The sequence below is a fragment of the Phocoena phocoena genome, chromosome 11 (genome assembly GCF_963924675.1).
Source record: "Phocoena phocoena chromosome 11, mPhoPho1.1, whole genome shotgun sequence".
NCBI classification, from domain to species: Eukaryota; Metazoa; Chordata; class Mammalia; order Artiodactyla; family Phocoenidae; genus Phocoena; species Phocoena phocoena.
In genome coordinates, this window is record NC_089229.1 from 72232931 (window position 1) to 72254124 (window position 21194).

The following is a 21194-nucleotide window of genomic DNA, read 5'->3' on the forward strand; positions in this document are numbered from 1 at the left end:
AAAGGGAAGCTACTCTGGAGGTTTTGAAATTTTATCTACAGACAAAGGGAAGCTACTACTTTTTAAGCAGTTCATGCCATAATGTTAGCCAGTGATTAACATGGCAGCGAGGTCCAGAATTTATTGGAACTCTTGGCTCTTGGGTGGGTTCAGGGAACCTATTGTGAGAATACTGCCAGAATATTGGTGTGAGGTACTGACATGGTACTCTTGGAGACATCAGTTAGTATGGAAATCATTCAGTCATTCAAAAAAAATTTTTGGCACCTACTACATACTCCTGTTGTACTTGATACTAGAGATAGAAAGATCAATAAGAAACGTTCCTGTCCTTAAGCAATCAAGCACCTCACAGACTAATGAAGGAGAGGCTTTTCGTCAGCATGTTAAGTAAATGATAGTGTTATGGGAGCTCTCGGGGAATAAATAACTTAGCTTCAAAAATGGAATGATATTTGAGCTGAGTCTTTTATGAATAAAAGAGTTCGAGGCAGAGTGAGGGAGAGGGAAACTCTAGGTGAAGTATAATTTTCAAAGGCCCTATAGTGTAAAAGAGCCAGTCACGTTTGGGCAATGGCGAGAAGTTTAGAGCGGCTACTGGGAGGGCGGTGATTACTATTTGGGAGTTTGAGAGTGAAGTGGGAAGGCTAGTCTTAACAGGTATGAATAGAACTTTAAATCCATTGCACTCTCTAACAGTACATTGAGTTCAGATTTGTTTATTGACAGTCTTAGAAAATAATTTTAAAAAATCAACATTACTTTAGATTAAAAAATTTATGAGCTTCTCTCCCCCATAATATTTTACGATTTAAAAACCATGCCAATAAGATGATTTTCAGAATCATATTCAAAAGAGGGTGATATTTATAAACAAATTTATGCCAGGGAAAGTACTCTTATTATTTATGACATTGGCCATTTTAAGATAGATGGATTTGGTTAACAAGTAAATATATTACTACTGAAGATATTTGTAATTTTATTATTGACAGAATTAAGATACAAGATATATATATGACTGTTTATCGTAAAGGTATAGTGGACAGAAGAGAGTTGAAACTTGCTTTAACAACACGTACGTTGCTTTATCTAAGCACTGACATCCTCATTAGCTAATGCTTCAGCAATTGTACAGTGTTATTGTGAGGATCAAATGAGTTTTAGTAGCTGTGAACATACTTATAGACTCTTAAGTGTTCCTAGGTATTGTTTGCTGTTATCTCCAGAAAAATCTTAGGTTGGGTCTCTATCCTGCATAAAGCTGGTAATAACAATCGCCCCCACGTTCAACTGTCTGAATTTTCCAGGTGAAAAGTTAATATAGTTTGCTAATGAGACTGATTGGCGTTAAGACTAACGTCCCCTGAAGGTAACCATTATGTCATAGACAGAATAAAAAAAAATGTTTAAAACATTGGAGAGCTCCAGTACCAAGAAACTAAAGGGGGATTTGATCCTTGAAGGGAACAGTTCATGGTGAGATATACACCTATGACTTTTTCTCTGAGGGCAGCCCTCAATCCATGATGCTGGGCAGCGAGAACTTAAGAAGAAAACTAGAGTTTTATTGGCTTGTGGTATAAGTGGCTAGAGTTTGGGATGGCCAGAGCAACTGAAATTTAAGGGATAAAATCCAGGAAAAGAATGACCCAGAGAGGAGGAAGCCACCAAATCTGAATATTAATTTGCTACAAATGTTTTACAGATCCCTGAACTGTGAATATTACAGGGGAGATTCCATGGAGCCTGCAGAAAGCAACAGTTAGAAGACGGTGAAAGATGAGACAGATTTTATTTCCTGCCCATAGGAGGAAGGACATATTTGGAATTTGAAACCTGCCAGGTTAGAGGGGCCAAAAGCTTGAGCTTCCACGGAAATCAAAGAAACACCAGCCTTAGGAGTAAAGACTTGTTGCGTGATTAAGGAATTTCCCCTAAGACCAAGCCAAAACTGAAAACAGATTTACACTAGCCAAGTGTAAAACCAAGCTTCCACAGATGTAAGGTGCCTAATAAAAAAGTGAGTGTTCTTCAGAAGAGAACAAAATCTAGAGTCTCCAGAGTTTATCCACAAAACACATTAAAAATTATTAGATATGCAAATAAACAGAAAATGTGACCCATAATTGAAAGAAAAATTGGTCAGTATAGGCAAACCTCAAGATTATGCTTATAAAGACATTTTCAAATAAAGTTAGGACAAATTGTCACCACTAGACCTCCTGCATAATAAGAAATGCTAAGGAAAATTTTCAGACTGAAGGGAAATGACACTAGATGAAAGCTTATCCATCTACAGTAGGGAGGAAAAGTAGTGGCTATCAATAAGAGACCAAATATAAAGGAATTTGTTTTTTTCTTCTCTCCGTTTTTTGAAAGACATATGACTGTTTACATTTAAATTTATTGTGCAATTTATAATGTATATAAGTTATAAAATATATGATGACAATAGCAGAAAAATTGGGGTCAGTAACTAGAATTATACATGTTTGTGAAGAGTTACAATGTTATCTCTAGGTAGACTGATAAGTTAAGATGCATGTCTTATCCTGAGAACAATCACTAGAATAGATTACAAAAGGATACAGCTAAGAAGCCATTATAAGAATTAAAATGAAATACTTAAGATATTTGGATAATCTGAACAAAGGCAAGAAAAAAATAAATAGGGACTTCCCTGATGGTGCAGTGGTTAAGAATCCGCCTGCCAATGCAGGGGACACAGGTTCAAACCCTGGTCCAGGAAGATCCCACATGCCGTGGAGCAACTAAGCCCGTGTGCCACAACTACTGAGCCTGTGCTCTGTGCCACAGCTACTGAGCCCACGTGCCACAACTACTGAAGCACGCGGGACTAGAGCCCATGCTCCACAACAAGAGAAGCCGCGGCAACGAGAAGCCTGCACACTGCAACGATTAGTAGCTCCTGCTTGCCGCAGTTAGAGAAAGCCCGCATGCAGCAATAAAGACCCAACACAGCCAAAAATAAATAATAAATATTAAAAAAAAGAAGAAAGAAAAAAATAAATAGCAGATGGGACAAATAGAAAGCAGATAGCAAAATGGTAGACTTAAAATCCAGTTACAGTTGGGCTTCCCTGGTGGCGCAATGGTTGCGAGTCCGCCTGCCAATGCAGGGGACATGCATTCGTACCCTGGTCTGGGAAGATCCCACATGGTGCGGAGCAGCTGGGCCCGTGAGCCATGGCCGCTGAGCCTGAGCATCCGGAGCCTGTGCTCTGCAACGGGAGAGGCCACAACAATGAGAGGCCCGCGTACCATAAAAAAAAAAAAAAAAAAAAAAATCCAGCTACAGCAACAGTAACATTAAATAAAAAAAATTATCATTGTGTACAAAAAGCATGGCACAGATTTATATTGTGTAAAAGAGATACACTTTAAGTAAAATGCAATAGATAGGTTAAAAGTGAAAGGATGGCAAAAGATAGACTATGCAAACAGTAAGTATAAGAAAGTTTGTGTGCTATATTAATAATCACACAAAGTAGACCTTAAGACAAGTGGTATTACCAGAGATGAAGAGGACATTTCCTAATGATAAAAGAGTCGATTCATCAGAATTAAAAATGATAAAAGAATGTATAGTTTACTTCAAAATGCATAAACAAAAATTAACAGATGGTGGTTGTACAACATTGTGAATGTGCTTAATGCCACAGATCTATACACTTAAATATGATTAAAATGGGAAATTTTATTTTGTGTACTTTATCACAATTTGAAAATTACAGAACTAAAGGAATAAATAGACAAATTCAGGCTCATATTGGGAAATTTTTTAACTCTTTTCTTAGCAACTGATAGGACAACTAGACAAAAAATGTTTGTAGAAAAACTGGAAAACACTCTTAATTGCCTAGGCATAACTGACATTTGTGGATAGCTATACCCAACAGCTGCATCGTACACATTCTTTTTCAAATTCACATCAGACATTCTGTAAAATTGGCCATATCCTGAATCATAAAATAAATGTTAATAAATTTAAAAAATGACTCTTATAGAATATGTCCTCTGACCATAGCAGAATTAAATTAGACATCAATAAAATAGCCAGAAAAGCTTCAAATATTTGGAAATTAAAGCAGCATGTTCTAGGGGCTTCCCTGGTGGCGCAGTGGTTGAGAGTCCGCCTGCCGATTCAGGGGACCATGGGTTCGTGCCCCGGTCTGGGAAGATCCCACATGCCGTGGAGCGGATAGGCCCGTGAGCCATGGCCGCTGGGCCTGTGTGTCCGGAGTCTGTGCTCCGCAACGGGAGAGGCCACATCAGTGAGAGGCCTGCGTACCGCAAAAAAAAAAAAAAAAAAAAAAAGCAGCATGTTCTAAATAACTCATGGATTTAAGGAGACGTCAGAAGGAAAATTAGAAAACAGTTTTGAGTTAAAAGAAAATAAAATATATCAAAATTTGTAGAATGCAGTTTCAACTGTGCTTAGAGCATAATATATAGCTAAAGTGATTTTATTAGAGAAGTCAAGTGATCTAAGTGTCATGTTAAGCTAGAAAAATATGAGCATATTAAAACCAAATGAAACAAAAGGTGTTAATAAGGAATAGAAGTCAATGTAATACAAAGCAGACAAACAATAGAAAAATAATGTTGGTTCTTTGGAATTACTAATAAAATTGGTAAACTGATTATGACTGATTTGAAAAGATAAAGCACAAATTATCAATATCAGGAGTAAAAGCACATCATTTCTATGGACATAATAAGGATAGGGAGGGAATACTTTGAACGACTTTGTGCCAATAAAGTCAACAACTTAGATGGAATGGACACATTGCTTGAAAATCGCAACTCTACTAAAAACCAGCACAAGGTAAAATGGAAAATCTGAATATTCCTATATTTATTAAGTCGAATCATTGCTAGTAACCTACCTGAAAAGCTAACTTCAGGCCCAGATGGTTTCACTGGTGAATTAAGTAAAACATTAGAGAATAAATAGCTCCAAGCTTAAACAAAAGCTTTAAGAAAATAGAGGTAGAAGGAGTACTTCCCGGCTAAGTTTTGAGGCCAGCATAACTAATACTGTGGCTTGTTTTTTTCTGAAATTAGTCATGCTTCATTTAATTGTCCAGTTTTTTTTAGTACATTCAATAGTGACATAGATTCTCAATAATTCATAAGTACATTTTAAATACTAAAGTATATCATAACAGACTCCAATACATTTTATATTAGATATTATACCTAAGGGCTACCCATTCCTATAACAAATTGAATGAGGCTCTTCTTCTTGAAATTGCCGCTGAATACACTTTACTTAATTTTGTTTCTGTCCTTCTGAGACTGTTAAAGACCAGCAGTGACCTGGATGGGCTGCACTTTTGGTAGTAATGGAGATTCCAGTACACTGGGAAAGGCAGTGGTTCGGATTCATGGCTTGTTAGTTCTGGAAGTGGCCTAAGTTGTTACAAGCAAAGAAAACTCTAGACACAGATTGAGAGTATCCTTAAAATATTGTAAAATCAAACCCAATAATATATAAAAGAATAATAAATCCTTTTATATAAACCGACCAAGGCAGTTTTCTCAGAAAAGTCAGTTTGTTTACCATATGAAAATTAATTTGCGCAAGTCACCATGTTGAAATTATTTAAAGGAGGAAAACCTAAAGGATCTATCTCAATATATGCAGGAATACATTTGACAGAATAACCTTTATATATGATAAAACCTTTCTGCAAACTAGAATGGAAGAGCACTTCTTGAATTTAATAAAGGGCATCTACAAAAAAACCTGCAGCCAGCTTTATACTCAATGGGGAAAGCCTGAATGCTTTCCCTTCTGATGGAATTCAAGACAAAGATGTCCGCTATCACCACTTACATTCATTCAAATTCACTGAAAAGGACAAGTAGATTCTAAAATTTTTACAGAAAAGTAAAGGACCTAGAATTGCCGAAGCCATCTTGAAGAACAAGTTGGATGATTCACTATCTGATTTCAAGACTTACTATAAAGCTAAAACAATGAGACTGGTAAGGATTGATAAATCGGTAGATCAGAAAGAATGGATGTATCTCAAAAACAAGATTGAAAGAAGCTAGATACAAAGAAGTATGGTCTCTAACATTCCGTATGAAGTTCATCAATTTGCAAAATTAGCTATGGGGACAGAAATTCCATCAGTGATTGTCTAAGGCAATGGGGATTGACTGGAAGCGGGTAAGGTATGAGGGAACTTTCTGGGATGATGGAAATGTTCTGTTTCTTGATTGGGATGGTAGTTACAAGGATATACACATACACACACACACACACACACACACACACACACATATACATATACAGAATGGTACACCTTGGATCTCATTTTATTATATGCAAATTTTGCCTAAAAAAAGTTAATTTCAACCTTATGTTGGCTCTCTCCATTATATTCCTTTTCTGCAATGGTCAGTGATAGTTTAAATGTTTTTTCTGCCATGACACTTTTTCTAATATCCTCTGTTGAAATAACTTTTCTCCTTACTCTTACACTGTGCCTAAATCTCAGTCATAGCAATTACATAATCCAATTTTGTTCCATGATTACTAGGTATGAGCTCCTTGAAGCAAGGGAGTATCTCTTAGTCATTTCTGTATCTCCAAAATCCCAAACATAGAGCTTTGCATATGGAAGATATTCAGAGTTGGAAAAAAAAGGGTATGTATATAGGTATGGTTGTGCGTGCATTATTTTCAGCACTCGTACTGTCAATTTTGTACATCTTAATGCATTTTGCCATGTTTAATATCTCTGCAAAATACCACATTATTTATTTAAATAGCATCTAATCTTATTCTGTTAAAGCAAGTATATCTTGCTGCTTCTGCTATGACCACAGCACTAAATAACCTCGGCCAAGCCATTTGCCTTATGTACTGATATCAAATTACTTTGAGAGATTTTCCCCTTATTATGTAGATAGATAGAGTTAATATTTTCTTTGGCTTATATATATGTTTACATCTATGGCTATGAATTTTTTAACAGTTTACATAGACTCGTTTACTAGGTAACATAAAAATTGCTCATTTGCTGGTGATGTATCACATCACCTTTTTACTTGAAAGAATCCAACTTGACACATTGATTTTTTTTTTTTTTATTATGTACCCCCAGCTTTGTGTCTCCTGTTTGCTCTCTAACTGCCATCAGATTTTCAAGTGTATCAATCATTGATGTTAATATTCTACATGGCCCTTAATGGCAGAGGAAAATTAACTTATTAGCCTGAGGTCTCAATTAGGCAGTATTTTCTTTTTTTTTAAAATTTTTATTGGGGTATAATTCATTTACAATGTGTATTAGTTTCAGATGTACAGCAAAGGGAATCTGTTGTACAAATACATATATCTGCTCTTTTTTATATTCTTTTCCCATATAACCCATTACAGAGTATTGAGTAGAGTTCCCAGTGCTATACAGTAGGTCCTTATTAGTTATCTATTTTATATATCATAGTGTGTATGTGTCAATCCCAGTCTTCCAATTCATCCCTCCCCCACCCCTTAACCCCTGGTAAGCATAAGTTTATTTTCTGCATCTGTAACTCTATTTCGGTTTTGTAGGTAAGTTCATTTGTAGCCTTTCTTAGGCCGTATTTTCTTATTTTAATTTCTTATCTTTTGAAATGGATTTGTGAGTGATGAAGAAAAATTTTTAAATATATTATCAAGTAAGTTGTTGTAACCATAGCAGGTAGTTAAATTCAGTGTTATCTTCTTACATTTAAAACTTGCATTAAGAACATATATAAATCACAATTCATGTTTGATGACTATCGAGTAATTATTTTATCATTGATATTTAAAGGTGGCTGTTTCTTTTGTAAATCCAAGAATAGGGATCTTGGAGTAAATGCATTACTCATGTGATTATTACTTAAAGTTTATGAAAAAACTCAAAATCCGTAGGACTCTTGAACAACGAAGTTGGGTAGCTCTAGATATAGGGCTGAAGGACAGTCTTGGATGTGGTTTGAAGGTATGGGGTTATGCCTTTTTAAGGGGAAACTTAAAAAGTGTATAATGATAGAGATCATTGGAAAGTTGAGCTTGGGGAGATGTTTTTGGATTTACACAGTAATGCACTCTCTCTGGTTAAGTTCATTCATGATGCTTAATTGCTTAATGATTGGCTTAGAGTTTGGTACTTAACTCACATTCAGATGTTTGCTGGGTAAACAGCTGAATAACATCTCAGATGGCAAGTTCAGCCTTAGCTTTCAAAGCAAACACAGTAAATCTTCAAAAAGTAACATTTTCAAAGAATTTACTTACTCTGTTAACCCTTTCTATTTTCAATGAAATGTTTCAGGAAAACAAGGTTTAAAGTTTATTTTGTAGTTATATGTGAAAGAATGCCAATTTGAAACTGTAGAGTTTTAAAGAATAAAGCATAGCATTATGCTTAGTATTTATGATATAGTATTCCTCTAATTGATTTGTGCTCTTAGAATGGGCTAACCATTCTTGATTTCCAAATTAATAGCAAATAGATATAAACAGAATACAAGCTAGAAGATAGAGGATGGAGGTAAAACTATTGGAATAACAAATACAGATTTGTCATTTGATTTTTTTCAGTTTATTATAAGACAGTATGAGATATTATTAGAGAATATTGCTAAAAATCCTCCCTGTACCCAGGACAGTTTCAGAGATGGTGACTGAGCTCATCTTACTGTTTTGAAAAATATCAAGATTCTCTAGGACTAGGAAAATGTAACATGAGGATTTGGTTTAAAAATGTATACTTTTAACAACACGAGGTCTAGAGACAGGTAAGGAAGTGATTATTGAATTGCACATTAATACTATCATGGCCTATTAGGAGGATATTTGGCTAAATGACTGCAGTGTCCAAAAAATCTTCACTGTGCTCCTCAGAGTGAAAATGTCTTCCCTTAGTAGAATTCAGCACCTCAAGAGCCATAAAAATAATTTTATACAATTTGTTTTAAATATAATATTTTGTAATACAGTTCCCTTAGCTATGATAGTTTTTCTGTTACAGCTTGACTTTCAAGTAAAACCATAAATCGTATAGCTCTTGCATTATAAGGCATTGGCAACCTTTTCCCATCATTTGAGAATTTAAGGAGGAAAAAGAATAGAGGGGAGAAGAGAAGTAAACAGAACGTGACGCAGGATACAATTCCTCAATCCAGCACAATTCCTTTTGGGGCGGCCTCTGGAAGGCAGACATTTTGTTTTGTTTTGTTTTTGCGGTACGCGGGCCTCTCACTCTTGTGGCCTCTCCCGTTGCGGAGCACAGGCTCCGGATGCGCAGGCTCAGCGGCCATGGCTCACGGGCCCAGCCGCTCCGCAGCATGTGGGATCTTCCCGGACCGGGGCACGAACGTGTGTCTCCTGCATCGGCAGGTGGACTCTCAACCACTGCGCCACCAGGGAAGCCCTGGAAGGCAGACATTGGAAAACAAAGTGTAGACAAAAGCTACTTTAGCTCTATCACATCTGTTATATAAAACATTTTAAAAGGATCAAATTCCAAGTCAAAATTTTTTGCCCTCAAACATCTTTTAAACTATCTATTGTGTTATTATCTAAATTTTTCCTATATGAAAAGTTTACCAGTGTAAAAGAAAAATGAAATCAAAATTAATTTTGGCATAGTGTTCAAAGTGAGCACCACAAGTTTACCTTTACAAATGATATATTTTCTTTTAACTAATAGTCAGCTGTTTTCATAAAAGCACTCTGGTGTTGAGGGTAAGAGAATATCCCGTTTGCCACGAGTGGGTCCGTGTTGTTAAATCCAGTTTGCAGTTCCCTAGCCCAGTGGGTGCTAAGTGTCAGGTGCTATGCAGGGTTTGGCAAGATTGGGAGGGACTGCACCCGGCAGCCCTTTCCCCTGCTATTGCCACAGGGCTTCCCTGCATTTCACAGAGATGTGTGAACAGCAGACTTGTAAAGCGATCCTTAAACATGAGGCTGAGGTAAATTTATGCCCCCTTTTATGAGTTCTGCAGAATAATTATCAAGTAATCATGAAACATTTATTATAGCTTGACGTACAATAAACATTTATTATAGGGAGCCTGGGTTTTAATCCTAGTTCCACCGCATGTTAGTTCTGTATCTTCTTTGTGCCTCATTTCTTTGTCTTTAAAATGGTAATAATAATGGTACCTACCTCATAGGGATGTTGCGAAGATTAATGAGTTAAAGTATTTTAATTCTTTTGAACAGTACTTGGCACATAGTAATTAGTGCTATGTGTTAGCTACTACTTTTGCTGTTCAAGCTGAGTTTGACCTTCAAGTAGATTTTCATGTATTTGGAACATAATCATCACTGCTGTGGAACTACTAGAAATAAGAAACATGTTTATCTGTTGACTTTGTTTTCAGATAACCATTTTATCATCAGTTCAGAGAGGGGCAATTATGAACTGCAAAATTCTGTGTCTTAAATGGCCATCTATTCAAAGATACTTGTCTTTTGTTTCATAGGTTAGAGCAATATGATTCCTTTAAAACAAGAATGATTGTAAATTGTTCAGTTCAGTGAAGGACTTGTTTGGTTTTGTGTGAGGCACAGGCCATCTGATGGCAGCAGCCCAGCAGGTCTGCTCAGCCACAGTAGGGAGGGCAGGCACCCAGGAATGAGGGATGTTTGGTTTACAGAGTTTCAGTTCCTGACACTGGGAAGGCCTAATCTGAGGTGAAGAAGCCCGGCTTGTCTCCTTTGTTGATAGGTGGCCCAAACACACAATTTGGAAGTATTGCTTACTATTTGAGGTCCCCTCCTTAGTTTTCTGGTAGGCAGGTGCTGGTACTGCTAGTTGTACCAGAAAATAGCTCATTTGTTAACTTCAGTTTAGAAAGTTTTAAAAGGTATCTTTCTGTGAGTGATCATGATGCTAAAGAATATTCTAAAAATTTTTAGAACTCATGAAGGCTTGGCATTTTTGATTGAGTCAACCTCATTTCCCCTTCTGTCAGCTTGATGTGCTATCTGGCCTCCAGAAGGTAAATGATGTTTGCTCTAAGGTGGACCTTGGGTGCTTATTGTTCACTTTCACCCCCTGGAGTTTTAAAACACTTAGATCAGTGGTTCTCAGCCTTGATGGCACCTGGGGAGCTTTTAAGAAAATAGAATTCCCTGAGCTTGAAGCCCAGAGCAATTAGTCAAAATCCCTGGGGTAGGTGGGCCCTGGACACTGGTGTGTTTTAAAAGCCTCCTGGGTGATTCTAATGTGCAGCCAGGGTTTAGAACCCTTGATTTGGCTTATAATTATGAGATAACCCATGTCAATAGGGGGCTGCTTGTCTGTTTGGGGATTGCCTGCCTGGTTTATCAGTGTACTCTTGTCATTCATCTGGTTCCTGGTTTCCTTGGATTTAGAGGACTCTTGGTAAGTCTGATAGTGCCTTAACTAGTATAGAGTTCCTCCTCTGTTAGTTTCATGTTAAAATTTTCATCAGTATCACAGCAAAGCAAACTCTTACTTATTCTTCTTACTCTCCAGTATGCATATCATTGGAGGAACAGTTTTTCCTCAAGAAAGAAACTGGTTACTGCTGCCTACTAAAAGTTTGGGTGGATGATATAGCTGGAATAGAAAAGTTGCATTGAATTAGTTGAGAGGGGAGAAGGTCAGGGAGGTAAAAACATTTTTTGCTGAGCTTTCTCTTTGTGCTTAGGTACCAAAAGAATTATTTCACTTAATTCTCCCAACAGCTCAATGAAATGGACACTGTCATCTGTGCATTAAAATGTTACGTAACTTGATCAGGGTTTTGTGGTTAATGTGTCCAGAGGTGAAGTATGACCCAGGTCTGCTCCTACCCTCTCTCCATCATAAACCACAGTTACCTGATCTCTTGTGTATTTGGTCTCTACAAAGCCATGGTAATTTATTTCTATCAAAATATTTTTATCATGAAAGATAATTAAAATATAGTAAAATAAGCTCCTTTGTTTTACTTTTAGAAATCTTAGTAAATGTATAAAACATGTTTTATCTTGACTAGTCTCTGAAAACAGGCTTTAATATATCCTTAAAGTTTGGCAATAGAGTGTGAGTTCCTTTTTCCTACCCTAGTATTAAGGCACTGAATTGTAAATGTCAGACCTAGACTCTTGGGACTTAGAGATTTCAGAAGGCTGGAGGGCTAAAGTAGTCTGTCTTCTACAGCTCGCTTAAAAAAGCAGGCTAATATGTATCTTTATATTTTTCTTTTTGTATTTTCCCTTTTCTTCCCTTTTCTTTTAATTTTTAAAAAATATTATGTTCTGGGATTAAATAGTGAGTAGTAAAGTGCAAAGTATTATGTGAGCATCTTCGGGTCTAAAAATGATTCAGTTTCTGTATTCATTTCAGTGCTTCTTTGAAGTATTCAGTGCACCCCTTTAATCTTAATTCATCACTAAGGGGGTTTGGAAAACGGAAGGAAAGATCAAGAAAGGTATAGAGAAATGAAAAGTAAAGGCTTTCATCTTTAGTACTTTTCTTATTTATTTCCTAATCCAATATATTTGGTTTCTACCTTTTTATTGCTTTTCTTTTAAATAATTGGCAATGTAGGATAACCTTTTTTCTTAAATTTTTTAAGAGAGAACACACTGAATAGAAATTTCATTCATTTACAGCATTAAAACACACATTAAGATTTGGTTATACAAGTTATCATCTTAAGGGAAAGAGGCCAGAAATATGCATTTGTGTGAGCTGATCTCTCTAGTTCTCATCAGATGAGTCTTCAGAAGAAAAGGTCTGGTCATATCTAGAGTAACAAACAGAAGGAAAGGTCTGGTTATATCTAGAGTAACAAATAGTTTCATTGGAAAGAATTTCTGTGTAAGTAACTTTGCAGAGCTAAATGATCCAGTAGAGTTGCTGCAGAAAATTTTACTATGAGTGTGAAACAGTTTTCTGTTTAGTTTATATAGACAGTTTCGATATATATAGCTGTTTTTGTATCATTTCATAAAACATTTACTGAATGCCTATTGTGCAAGATACTTTATAAGGTGCTATGCTGAATATAAAGTTAAATATGCAGTCAAGTGAAATAGGTAAATAATTTATTATAATACAAGGTATTATAAATAGAGGTATACATAAATAGAGGTCAAAAACAAAAAACAAAAATGTTTTCTAGGTGAGCAGAGGAAGGAGTGATTAAGTATTGGTGTAATTATCAATACTTATGAATTAAAGTATAAAACATGTCTAATAAGATTTCCTTTAATATTGTAGGCCAAGTGATTTATTTAGTCATTCATAAACACTTTGTTCACTTTCTAAATCTTAGTTAATTTTGCTGAGTGTATTTATAGCTACTGTTTGAGTAGGAGGTACTCTTAACATCCATGTAGCAATTGTGTTTTGTTTTTCTACTCTTTTTGGAAGTAAAATGAAATTGCCTGGAAAATAATAGACTTATTCACAAGATATGTGTCTTCAGGACTGCTATACTTTTGGTTTAGCATGGCTTAAAAGTTAGAACAGCTTTGAAAAGTGTATTGAGTCTTGATTTATGAATGCCAGTGAGTATGGGTTGTTATGCAATCAGGACTGGCCTGAGCTCTACCACCATAAATCTACCATGGAAAATATTCTGGGAACTTGGATCAATAGAAAACATTCAGGTGTCCTAGAGTCATAGAAGCCACCAATTTAAAGAGACCTTGAAGTTTATGTAATCTAACTTAGTTTAAAAAGATTGAGGCCTAGAGGTATTAGGAGATTAGTCCAGTGGTCAGAATAATTTGGGAAGATCTTTGATATTGATATATTCATATTGCTATTTTTGTTATTTCTCTGGTAGATTTAAAGTGCTATGCTTATTTGTTATTTAGAATTTTGTCAGTCATTAAGAATAGACATTTGAAGAAGATGACAACTTAAAACATTAGCAGCTTTTTCATATTTCTAGTCATTTTAATAATGATTATTAGCATCTGACTTCATCTTTTTTCTGCTATCGGCTGCTATGTGCTTTCCTAACTCTCCCTCCACCTCCCCATTTTTTAAGTAAAGTGCTTTTTTATCTAAAAAAAATGATGCTTGATGGCAAAATGAAATCATAACTAATCATTTACAGAGAAGAAATAACTGTAAAGCAATACATCTGGGCATTTATTTTAATGAAAAGTATATCTTTTAAACAGATATCAGAGAGTTTTGTCTTAGCCCCATTTTTATATTGTAAATTACAGAATTATATTTTATTAGTATTAGATAGGATGGTGATTTTGGTGTTTTGCATGTTGTGTTTGGTTCAGAATGCCTATCCAAAATTATTGTGACTTTTGTCCATTCTTTTTCATTGTAATTTGTGCGAGAGATAAAGAAGAATCAGATTTTTCTCATTTTTCAATTTTTCACTACAATATAAAAATATCTTTTCTGGTGACACACACATGCACATATGATGAAAAGAAAATCACTCTAATTTTTACCATTATATGTTATTCCTAATGTGGTAAACACAAACCTTTTATTCATACTCAATGCTAATAAGACCACATTTTACAACCATGTATTGATTTCTTATTACAGGTACATGCTGGGACTTGCAGCAATTCCAGCAGTTATACAGTTTTTTGGCTTTCTCTTTTTACCTGAAAGCCCTCGATGGCTTATTCAGAAAGGACAGACTCAGAAGGCCCGTAGAATTTTATCTCAGATGCGTGGTAACCAGACCATTGATGAGGAGTATGATAGCATCAAAAACAACATTGAAGAAGAAGAAAAAGAGGTTGGCTCAGGTATGTGGATTTTATACATATATGAATTTTAAAACTACATAATAGTTTTACTTATAAATTATATTCTTTTAGTATTATTTAATGTTTCTAAATGATGAAGTGGGTTAATATGTATAACTAAACCAAAATAAACATTTTAATTTTAAAAGCAATATAATAATGTTATAAAAGAATGAAGAAAACACTGCCATAATGCCACTGTCCTTAAATAATTACTATTTTTATTTTTGTAATTTCTTTTATTTTAAGTCAGATATACTTGACATAGTTGTCATTTTGAGTGGGGACATTTTTTGAGTATATGTATATTTTACATATAAATATGTATATTCTACATATAAATATTTAATATATAAATATAAGTATGTATTATACTTATAAGTATGTATTATTGACCTTCTATATTAAATAAAAGTTCAGTTTGAACTATTGTCAAAATAAATCACTTTAGTAAAATTAAATACCTTGTTTACATGTGTTACATTAATTTCCATACTAATTTTTATAAAGACTAAGAATACCTTCATATACTTGTTATGGAATAATTTTGCATTTCCCTGTTTTCATTAAAATGTTTAATTGTCTAATCACAATTTAACCATGTCAGAAACCAAAAAAAGCATGGTTCTGGTTAATTTATGTTGATGAATTTATTTTCAGAGAAGAAATCACGTAGGGATTTAAAAATCACGTAGGGATTTAAAAATCCAGTGGCAAGATCTGTAATCTTGATAGTCTGATTTGGGTAAGCGATTTGCCAGATGGGAATGATGGGAAAAGGTAGACATTTTACAATTCCCTGCTGGATTCACATTCCCCAAAATTGTTTCATTTTCTCTCAACCTTCCTTCTGCCTCTACATTAATTGGTTGTTCAATGGAGATGCTTACTTATATTAGTCAAATTATTTTTCATACCTGAGGAAATGCCAAACACACACACAACCCTTTATTGATATATATCATACACAAGTCTTGGAAGGTTTGTTCACTCACTCTTACTATCTTTTGGTAGAGCTGAAGAAGCAATAGAATGAACACTGCAGAAACTGGTCACTGTGGTAGCCACACATGGTTTGGCTTACATATACACAGTACATGATACATACAGAGTGTGATCTTATTACCTCCTTGCTCAGACGAAAGCCCCTCAGACAAAAGCCCCTAGATAATTGTGAGCCCACTCTAGGTGAAGGTCATTTTTAGCAAAAAGTTTCTGAGTATATACCATGTGCCTGGCATTGTCAGCATTTCCTATACTCTGCACATTAGTGCAAGTATTAAAGAGAATTTTGTTTTAACAAAATTAATTCACTTAGTGAGTTCAAGATTGTGTTAATTTTTAAAATACAATTTTAAGTGTCTATTTAAATTACAAATAACTTCTTTCATGCTTCCGTCTAAATTCTTCTCAGCAGCTGCTTGAATGAAATATGAGGTTGTTTCATATTGTAATCAATAACGTAATGTAATTACATGTAATCAGTATACTTGAAACCCATGTGCTAATAATGTGTGAGTGGAAATCTTTTCAGAGTATTAGGATATATTAAATACTACTTAGAACATAAGTTTTTATTAATTTATGTTAAGGATAGAAACAACAACTTAATAAAAAACACTTCTTGTTTAGGAGTAGGGATACCACTGACTTTACTACAAAGCATTGAACATGTAGCTTCACTTTGACTACTTAAAAAGTTGTCTGACTGGTCTAGCCATGCAGTTGTTGACGATGCATGCTGTTTGAGTCTCATGACTATTTGGAATGTGTAACCAAATGGGTTTTTAGAAACTTGAGGTAGATAGGATTGCAGTTATCTGTGTCTGCTTTAGTTTTTATTAGACGTCTTTGGGAACTAAGTAGGACACTATTTTATGTGTACCTATTGGATATGGATAAAATAGTTAGCTATTTACCTATTCCTCATATTGCTTTATGTGCACATTTGGCACAAATCTTTTTAAAAAAATTATATACATAAAATTTATTCGTTATGCATTACATATTGATAGAAAACTTAAAGGCAGATATCACTTCAAAGACAAAGTGGCACAAATCTTAATACCATAATATTATCCACTGAATCCTAATGTGTCTTATGCTTGGGTAAATATTGTAAACTTTGTAACTAATAGGATTAATAATTTTTCCATTTCTGGATTTGTATTATTTGAGTACTGTCATCTTGCTTAATTTTAAAACTAATCTCATGTTCTTTTATAAAGGTAAAGAATTAATAGCATTATGGCATGAATGCACACAGACAGTTTTGCTGGGGTTACACAAGCACCAATAATTTGGGGCTTCATTTTTGTGACTGATAAATTTGACCACAGTAAAACGTATTCTGCACAGTATGAATTTTATTGCATCATTTTCATCTCAGTTCAGTTGGAAAATAGAGAGTAGTGCTAGGACTTGTGTTACAAACCAGAAGGTCCTGCCCTCAGTCACTTTACATTTGAAAAGATAGGCTAGATGGACAACTACACATGAAGAAACAGCTAACTTTGAAATAACAAAAATGTTCTGGCTCAGAGAACAGTCAGCCATTGTGTTGGAGGGTTAGAGAGTGACTTGTGTTAATCTGTCCATGGATTCTGATGAATTTTGAGCCATGACTTCAAGCCCAGGAACTCTGAGTAGTGGAGGGTAGTTGCTTGGAGGGACGAACCTTGTCCTAGGCACCATAAAATACTCAGCTGTTCCAGGAGGGTAGAAAATGGTTGTTTAATACGACCACCTTTCCTTTTGGCAGAAATGTTTTATCATCAGACGTGGTGGCTTAGTTACCTGCTACCTGTGAGCCAAATAGGTCTGATTCCAGATCAGTAAACGATGTCCGTCTCTCAGTTTCCAGTGGATTTGTGACTTGTGACTATAATGGTACTTGGTTATGTGACCCTCCTCTATTTGTAGGATTTTTTTCCTTGGTCACTTGAGTTTAAATTTGACCTCTTTGAGGAAAATAGGCATAGCTGCTGAACTATGTATTAATTTTTTTGATGTGTGAAATGTCAGTGTATATGGGACTTATTTACTTCCTGTTTCAAAACATACTTTATGACTTTATGTAGTGAATATGGTGGCTTCTCTGACCAGGTCTGCAGGAGAAGTGAGGCTCATAGGCCATGCTGTGGAACAGGATTGGGTTATAATGGGATTTCATCTCTTCTTCTGCACATGACATAAAAGTCGACCTCTTTAGCATGTGATTTCTCCACTATAGGGGAAAAAAGGCAGTTTATGGGAAAAGAAGCAAACAATTTTCGTTTGTGTTCAACACTGTTTATACATCCTGTAGGACTAATAAAGTGAGACTAGAAGAAATGACAGCTTGGTTGGGAAAGCTCTCAGAATTGGGAGACAGGGAAATGAAAGACTTGTCCTGGCTCCATTCCAAACTTGTAATCCTAAAAGGATTTTGGGGGGAGCACTGAACCTCAGTTTTCTGTTAGGTTTTTAAGAAAAGAGAACCAGATTATAACAGCTCCACAGTCTGATTTTTTAGTTTTAAAAGTCTGTGAGAAATGCCTGTTTTAAAATTTCTAAATACTGGAACTTCCCAGGTGGTCCAGTGGTAAAGAATACGCTTTCCAATGCAGGGGACGCAGGTTTGATCCCTGGTCGGGGAACTAAGATCCCACATGCCGCAGGGCACCTAAGCCCGCACGACACAACTACTGAGCCCATGTACCTCACCTAGAGAGCCCCCCGTGTGCTGCAAACTACAGAGCCCATGTGCTCTGGAGGCTGCACGCCACAACTAGAGAGAATCCCACATGCCGCAATGAAGATCCTGCGTGCAACTAAGACCTGACGCAGCCAAAAATAAAAAAAAATTAAAAATAATAAAATAAAAATTCTAAATACTATACAAGAGTCTTTCATTCTGAAATACTTATTGAGTGACACTCAATAAATGTGGGGATGTGCAGTAAGTAGATAGACAAGGTTCTGGCCCACTGGGAAGGGGTACACAACTGATAAATAAAAGAGTAAATAATTACCAGATAACTACAGATTGTGGTAATTGCTTTGAAGGAAACAAACAGGATAATAACATATTTATAGAGGGACTGAAGAGGGGCTACTTTAGGTGGGATGATTAGGAAACGCTTCTCTGAAGAGGTGAGTTTGAATGGTGATAAAGAATCAGCAATGTAGAGAACTAAAGGGAAGATGGTTCTAGGCAGACGGAACAACAAATGCAAAATTATATGTATCGTTAAGTTACCAGATTAATTTTCTTGGAACATTTTGATTATATATATACATGTACATGTACCAGAGTTTAAAGACATTTCAGTAATAACTAACTATACATCTTTATTTATCCCAGGTTGCCAAGCCAAAGCTTGGAATTAGTAGAGACACAATTACTACTTTAAGAATTAAAAGCACATTTGAGTACAAAATAATATACCATTTCTAACATTTTGTTGCTTATCTCTTATGGTTTATCTTGCTAGTTTATTTCATGTTGCATAGATGTGGAATAGAGTCATGACTTGTATGTACATGCGCACTTAGGCTGCTTCCAAGTCTAGGCTATTGTTAATAATGCTACAGTGAACACAGGGGTGCATTTATCTTTTTGAATTAGTGTTTTGGTTTTCTTCGGGTAAATATCCGGAAGTGAAATTGCTGGATCATATGGTAGTTCTATTTTTAGGTTTTTAAGGAACCTCCATACTGTTTTCCACAGTGGCTGCACCAATTTACATGCCTACCAACAGTGTAGAAGTGTTACATTTTTTTCCAGATCTTCGCCAACATTTGTTATTTGTGGTCTTTTTGATGATAGACGTTCTGATAGGTGTGAGGTGATACCTCGTTGTGGTTTTGCTTTCCATTTTTCTGATGATTAGTGATGTTGAGCATCTTTTCACGTGCCTGTTGGTCATCTCTGTGTCTTCTTTGGAAAAGCGTCTATTCATGTCTTTGACCCATGTTTTAATTGGGTTGTTTGTTTTTTGCTATTGAGTTGTATGAGCTATTTATATTTTGGATATTAATCCCTTATTGGTCATATCATTTGCAAATATTTTCTCTCATTCTGTATGTTGTCTTTTCATTTTTCGATGGTTTCCTTTGCTGTGCAAAAGCTTTTAAATAGGTCCTATTTGCCTAAGGTGACAGATCCAAAAAACATTGCTTTGATTTATGTCAAAGAGTGTTCTATGCTTTCTTGTAGAAGTCTTATGATTTTCAGTCTTACATTTAAGTCTTTAATCCATTTTGAGTTTATTTTTGTATATGCTTTGAGAAAATGTTCTAATTTTATTCTTTTACATGTAGCTGTCCAGTTTTCCCAGCACCACTTATTGAAGAGACTGTCTTTTCCTCATTGTGTATTCTTGCCTCCTGTGTCATAGATTGACTGACCATAAATGTGTGCGTTTATTTCTCTCTATTTTGTTCCATTGATCTATGTGTTGGTTTGGGGGCCAGTACCATACTGTTTTGATGACTTTGTAATATAGTCTGAAGTCAGGAAACATGATACCTCCAGCTCTGTTATTTTTCTCGAGATTGTTGTGGCTTTTCAGGGTCTTCGTGTTTCCATACAAATTTTAGAATTACTTCTTTTATTTCTGTGAAGTATGCCACTAGTAGTTTGATAGGGATTGCATTGACTCGGTAGATTGCCTTGGGTAGTATGGTCATTTTAACAATATTAATTCTTCCTATCCATCAACATGGTATATCTTTGCATCAGTTTGTGTCCTCTTCCATTTCTTTCACAGCAGTTTATAGTTTTCTGAGTACAGGTATTTTATTTCTGTAGTTAAATTTATTCCCTAGGTATTTTATAATTTTTGATGTGATGGTAAATGGGATTTTTAAAACATTTCTCTTTCTGATATTTTATTTTTAGTGTATAGAAATGCAACATATTTCTATATATTAAATTTGTATCCTGCTGTATTTAAACTTCACTGTATTAATTGATGAGCTCTAGTACTTTTTCAGTGGTGGCTTTAGGATTTTCTATGTATAGTACCATGTCATCTGCAAACAGTGACAATTTTACTTGTTCCTTTCAAATTTGGATTCCTTTTATTTCTTTTTTCTTGTCTGCTGTGACTGGGACTTCCAATTCTATGCTGAATAAAAGTGGTGAGAGAGGGTATTCTTGTCTTCTTCCTGATCTTATAGGAATCCTTTCAAATTTCACTGCTGAGTATGATGTTAGCTGTGGGTTTTTCATATTTGGTTTTATTATGTTGAGGTATGTTCTCTATACCCACTTTGTGGAGAGTTTTTATCATAAATGGATGTTGAATTTTATCAAAAGATTTTTCTGCATCTATTCAGATAATCATATGATTTTTATTCTTCATTTTGTCAATGTGGTTTATCACATTAATTGATTTGTGGGTATTGAGCCATCTCTGGGATGAATCCCACTTGATCATGG

General features: G+C 35.2%; 1 protein-coding gene across 1 annotated transcript in view; it reads left to right on the forward strand.

The window, feature by feature from the left end:
- The window catches only part of SLC2A13 (solute carrier family 2 member 13), a 426062-nt gene that overhangs the window by 92690 nt on the left and 312178 nt on the right, over nt 1-21194 (forward strand). Inside the window, exon 3 of the mRNA XM_065887651.1 lies at nt 14559-14767. Coding sequence (XP_065743723.1) covers nt 14559-14767 — 209 coding nt within the window. The remainder of the gene's footprint in view (nt 1-14558; nt 14768-21194) is intronic.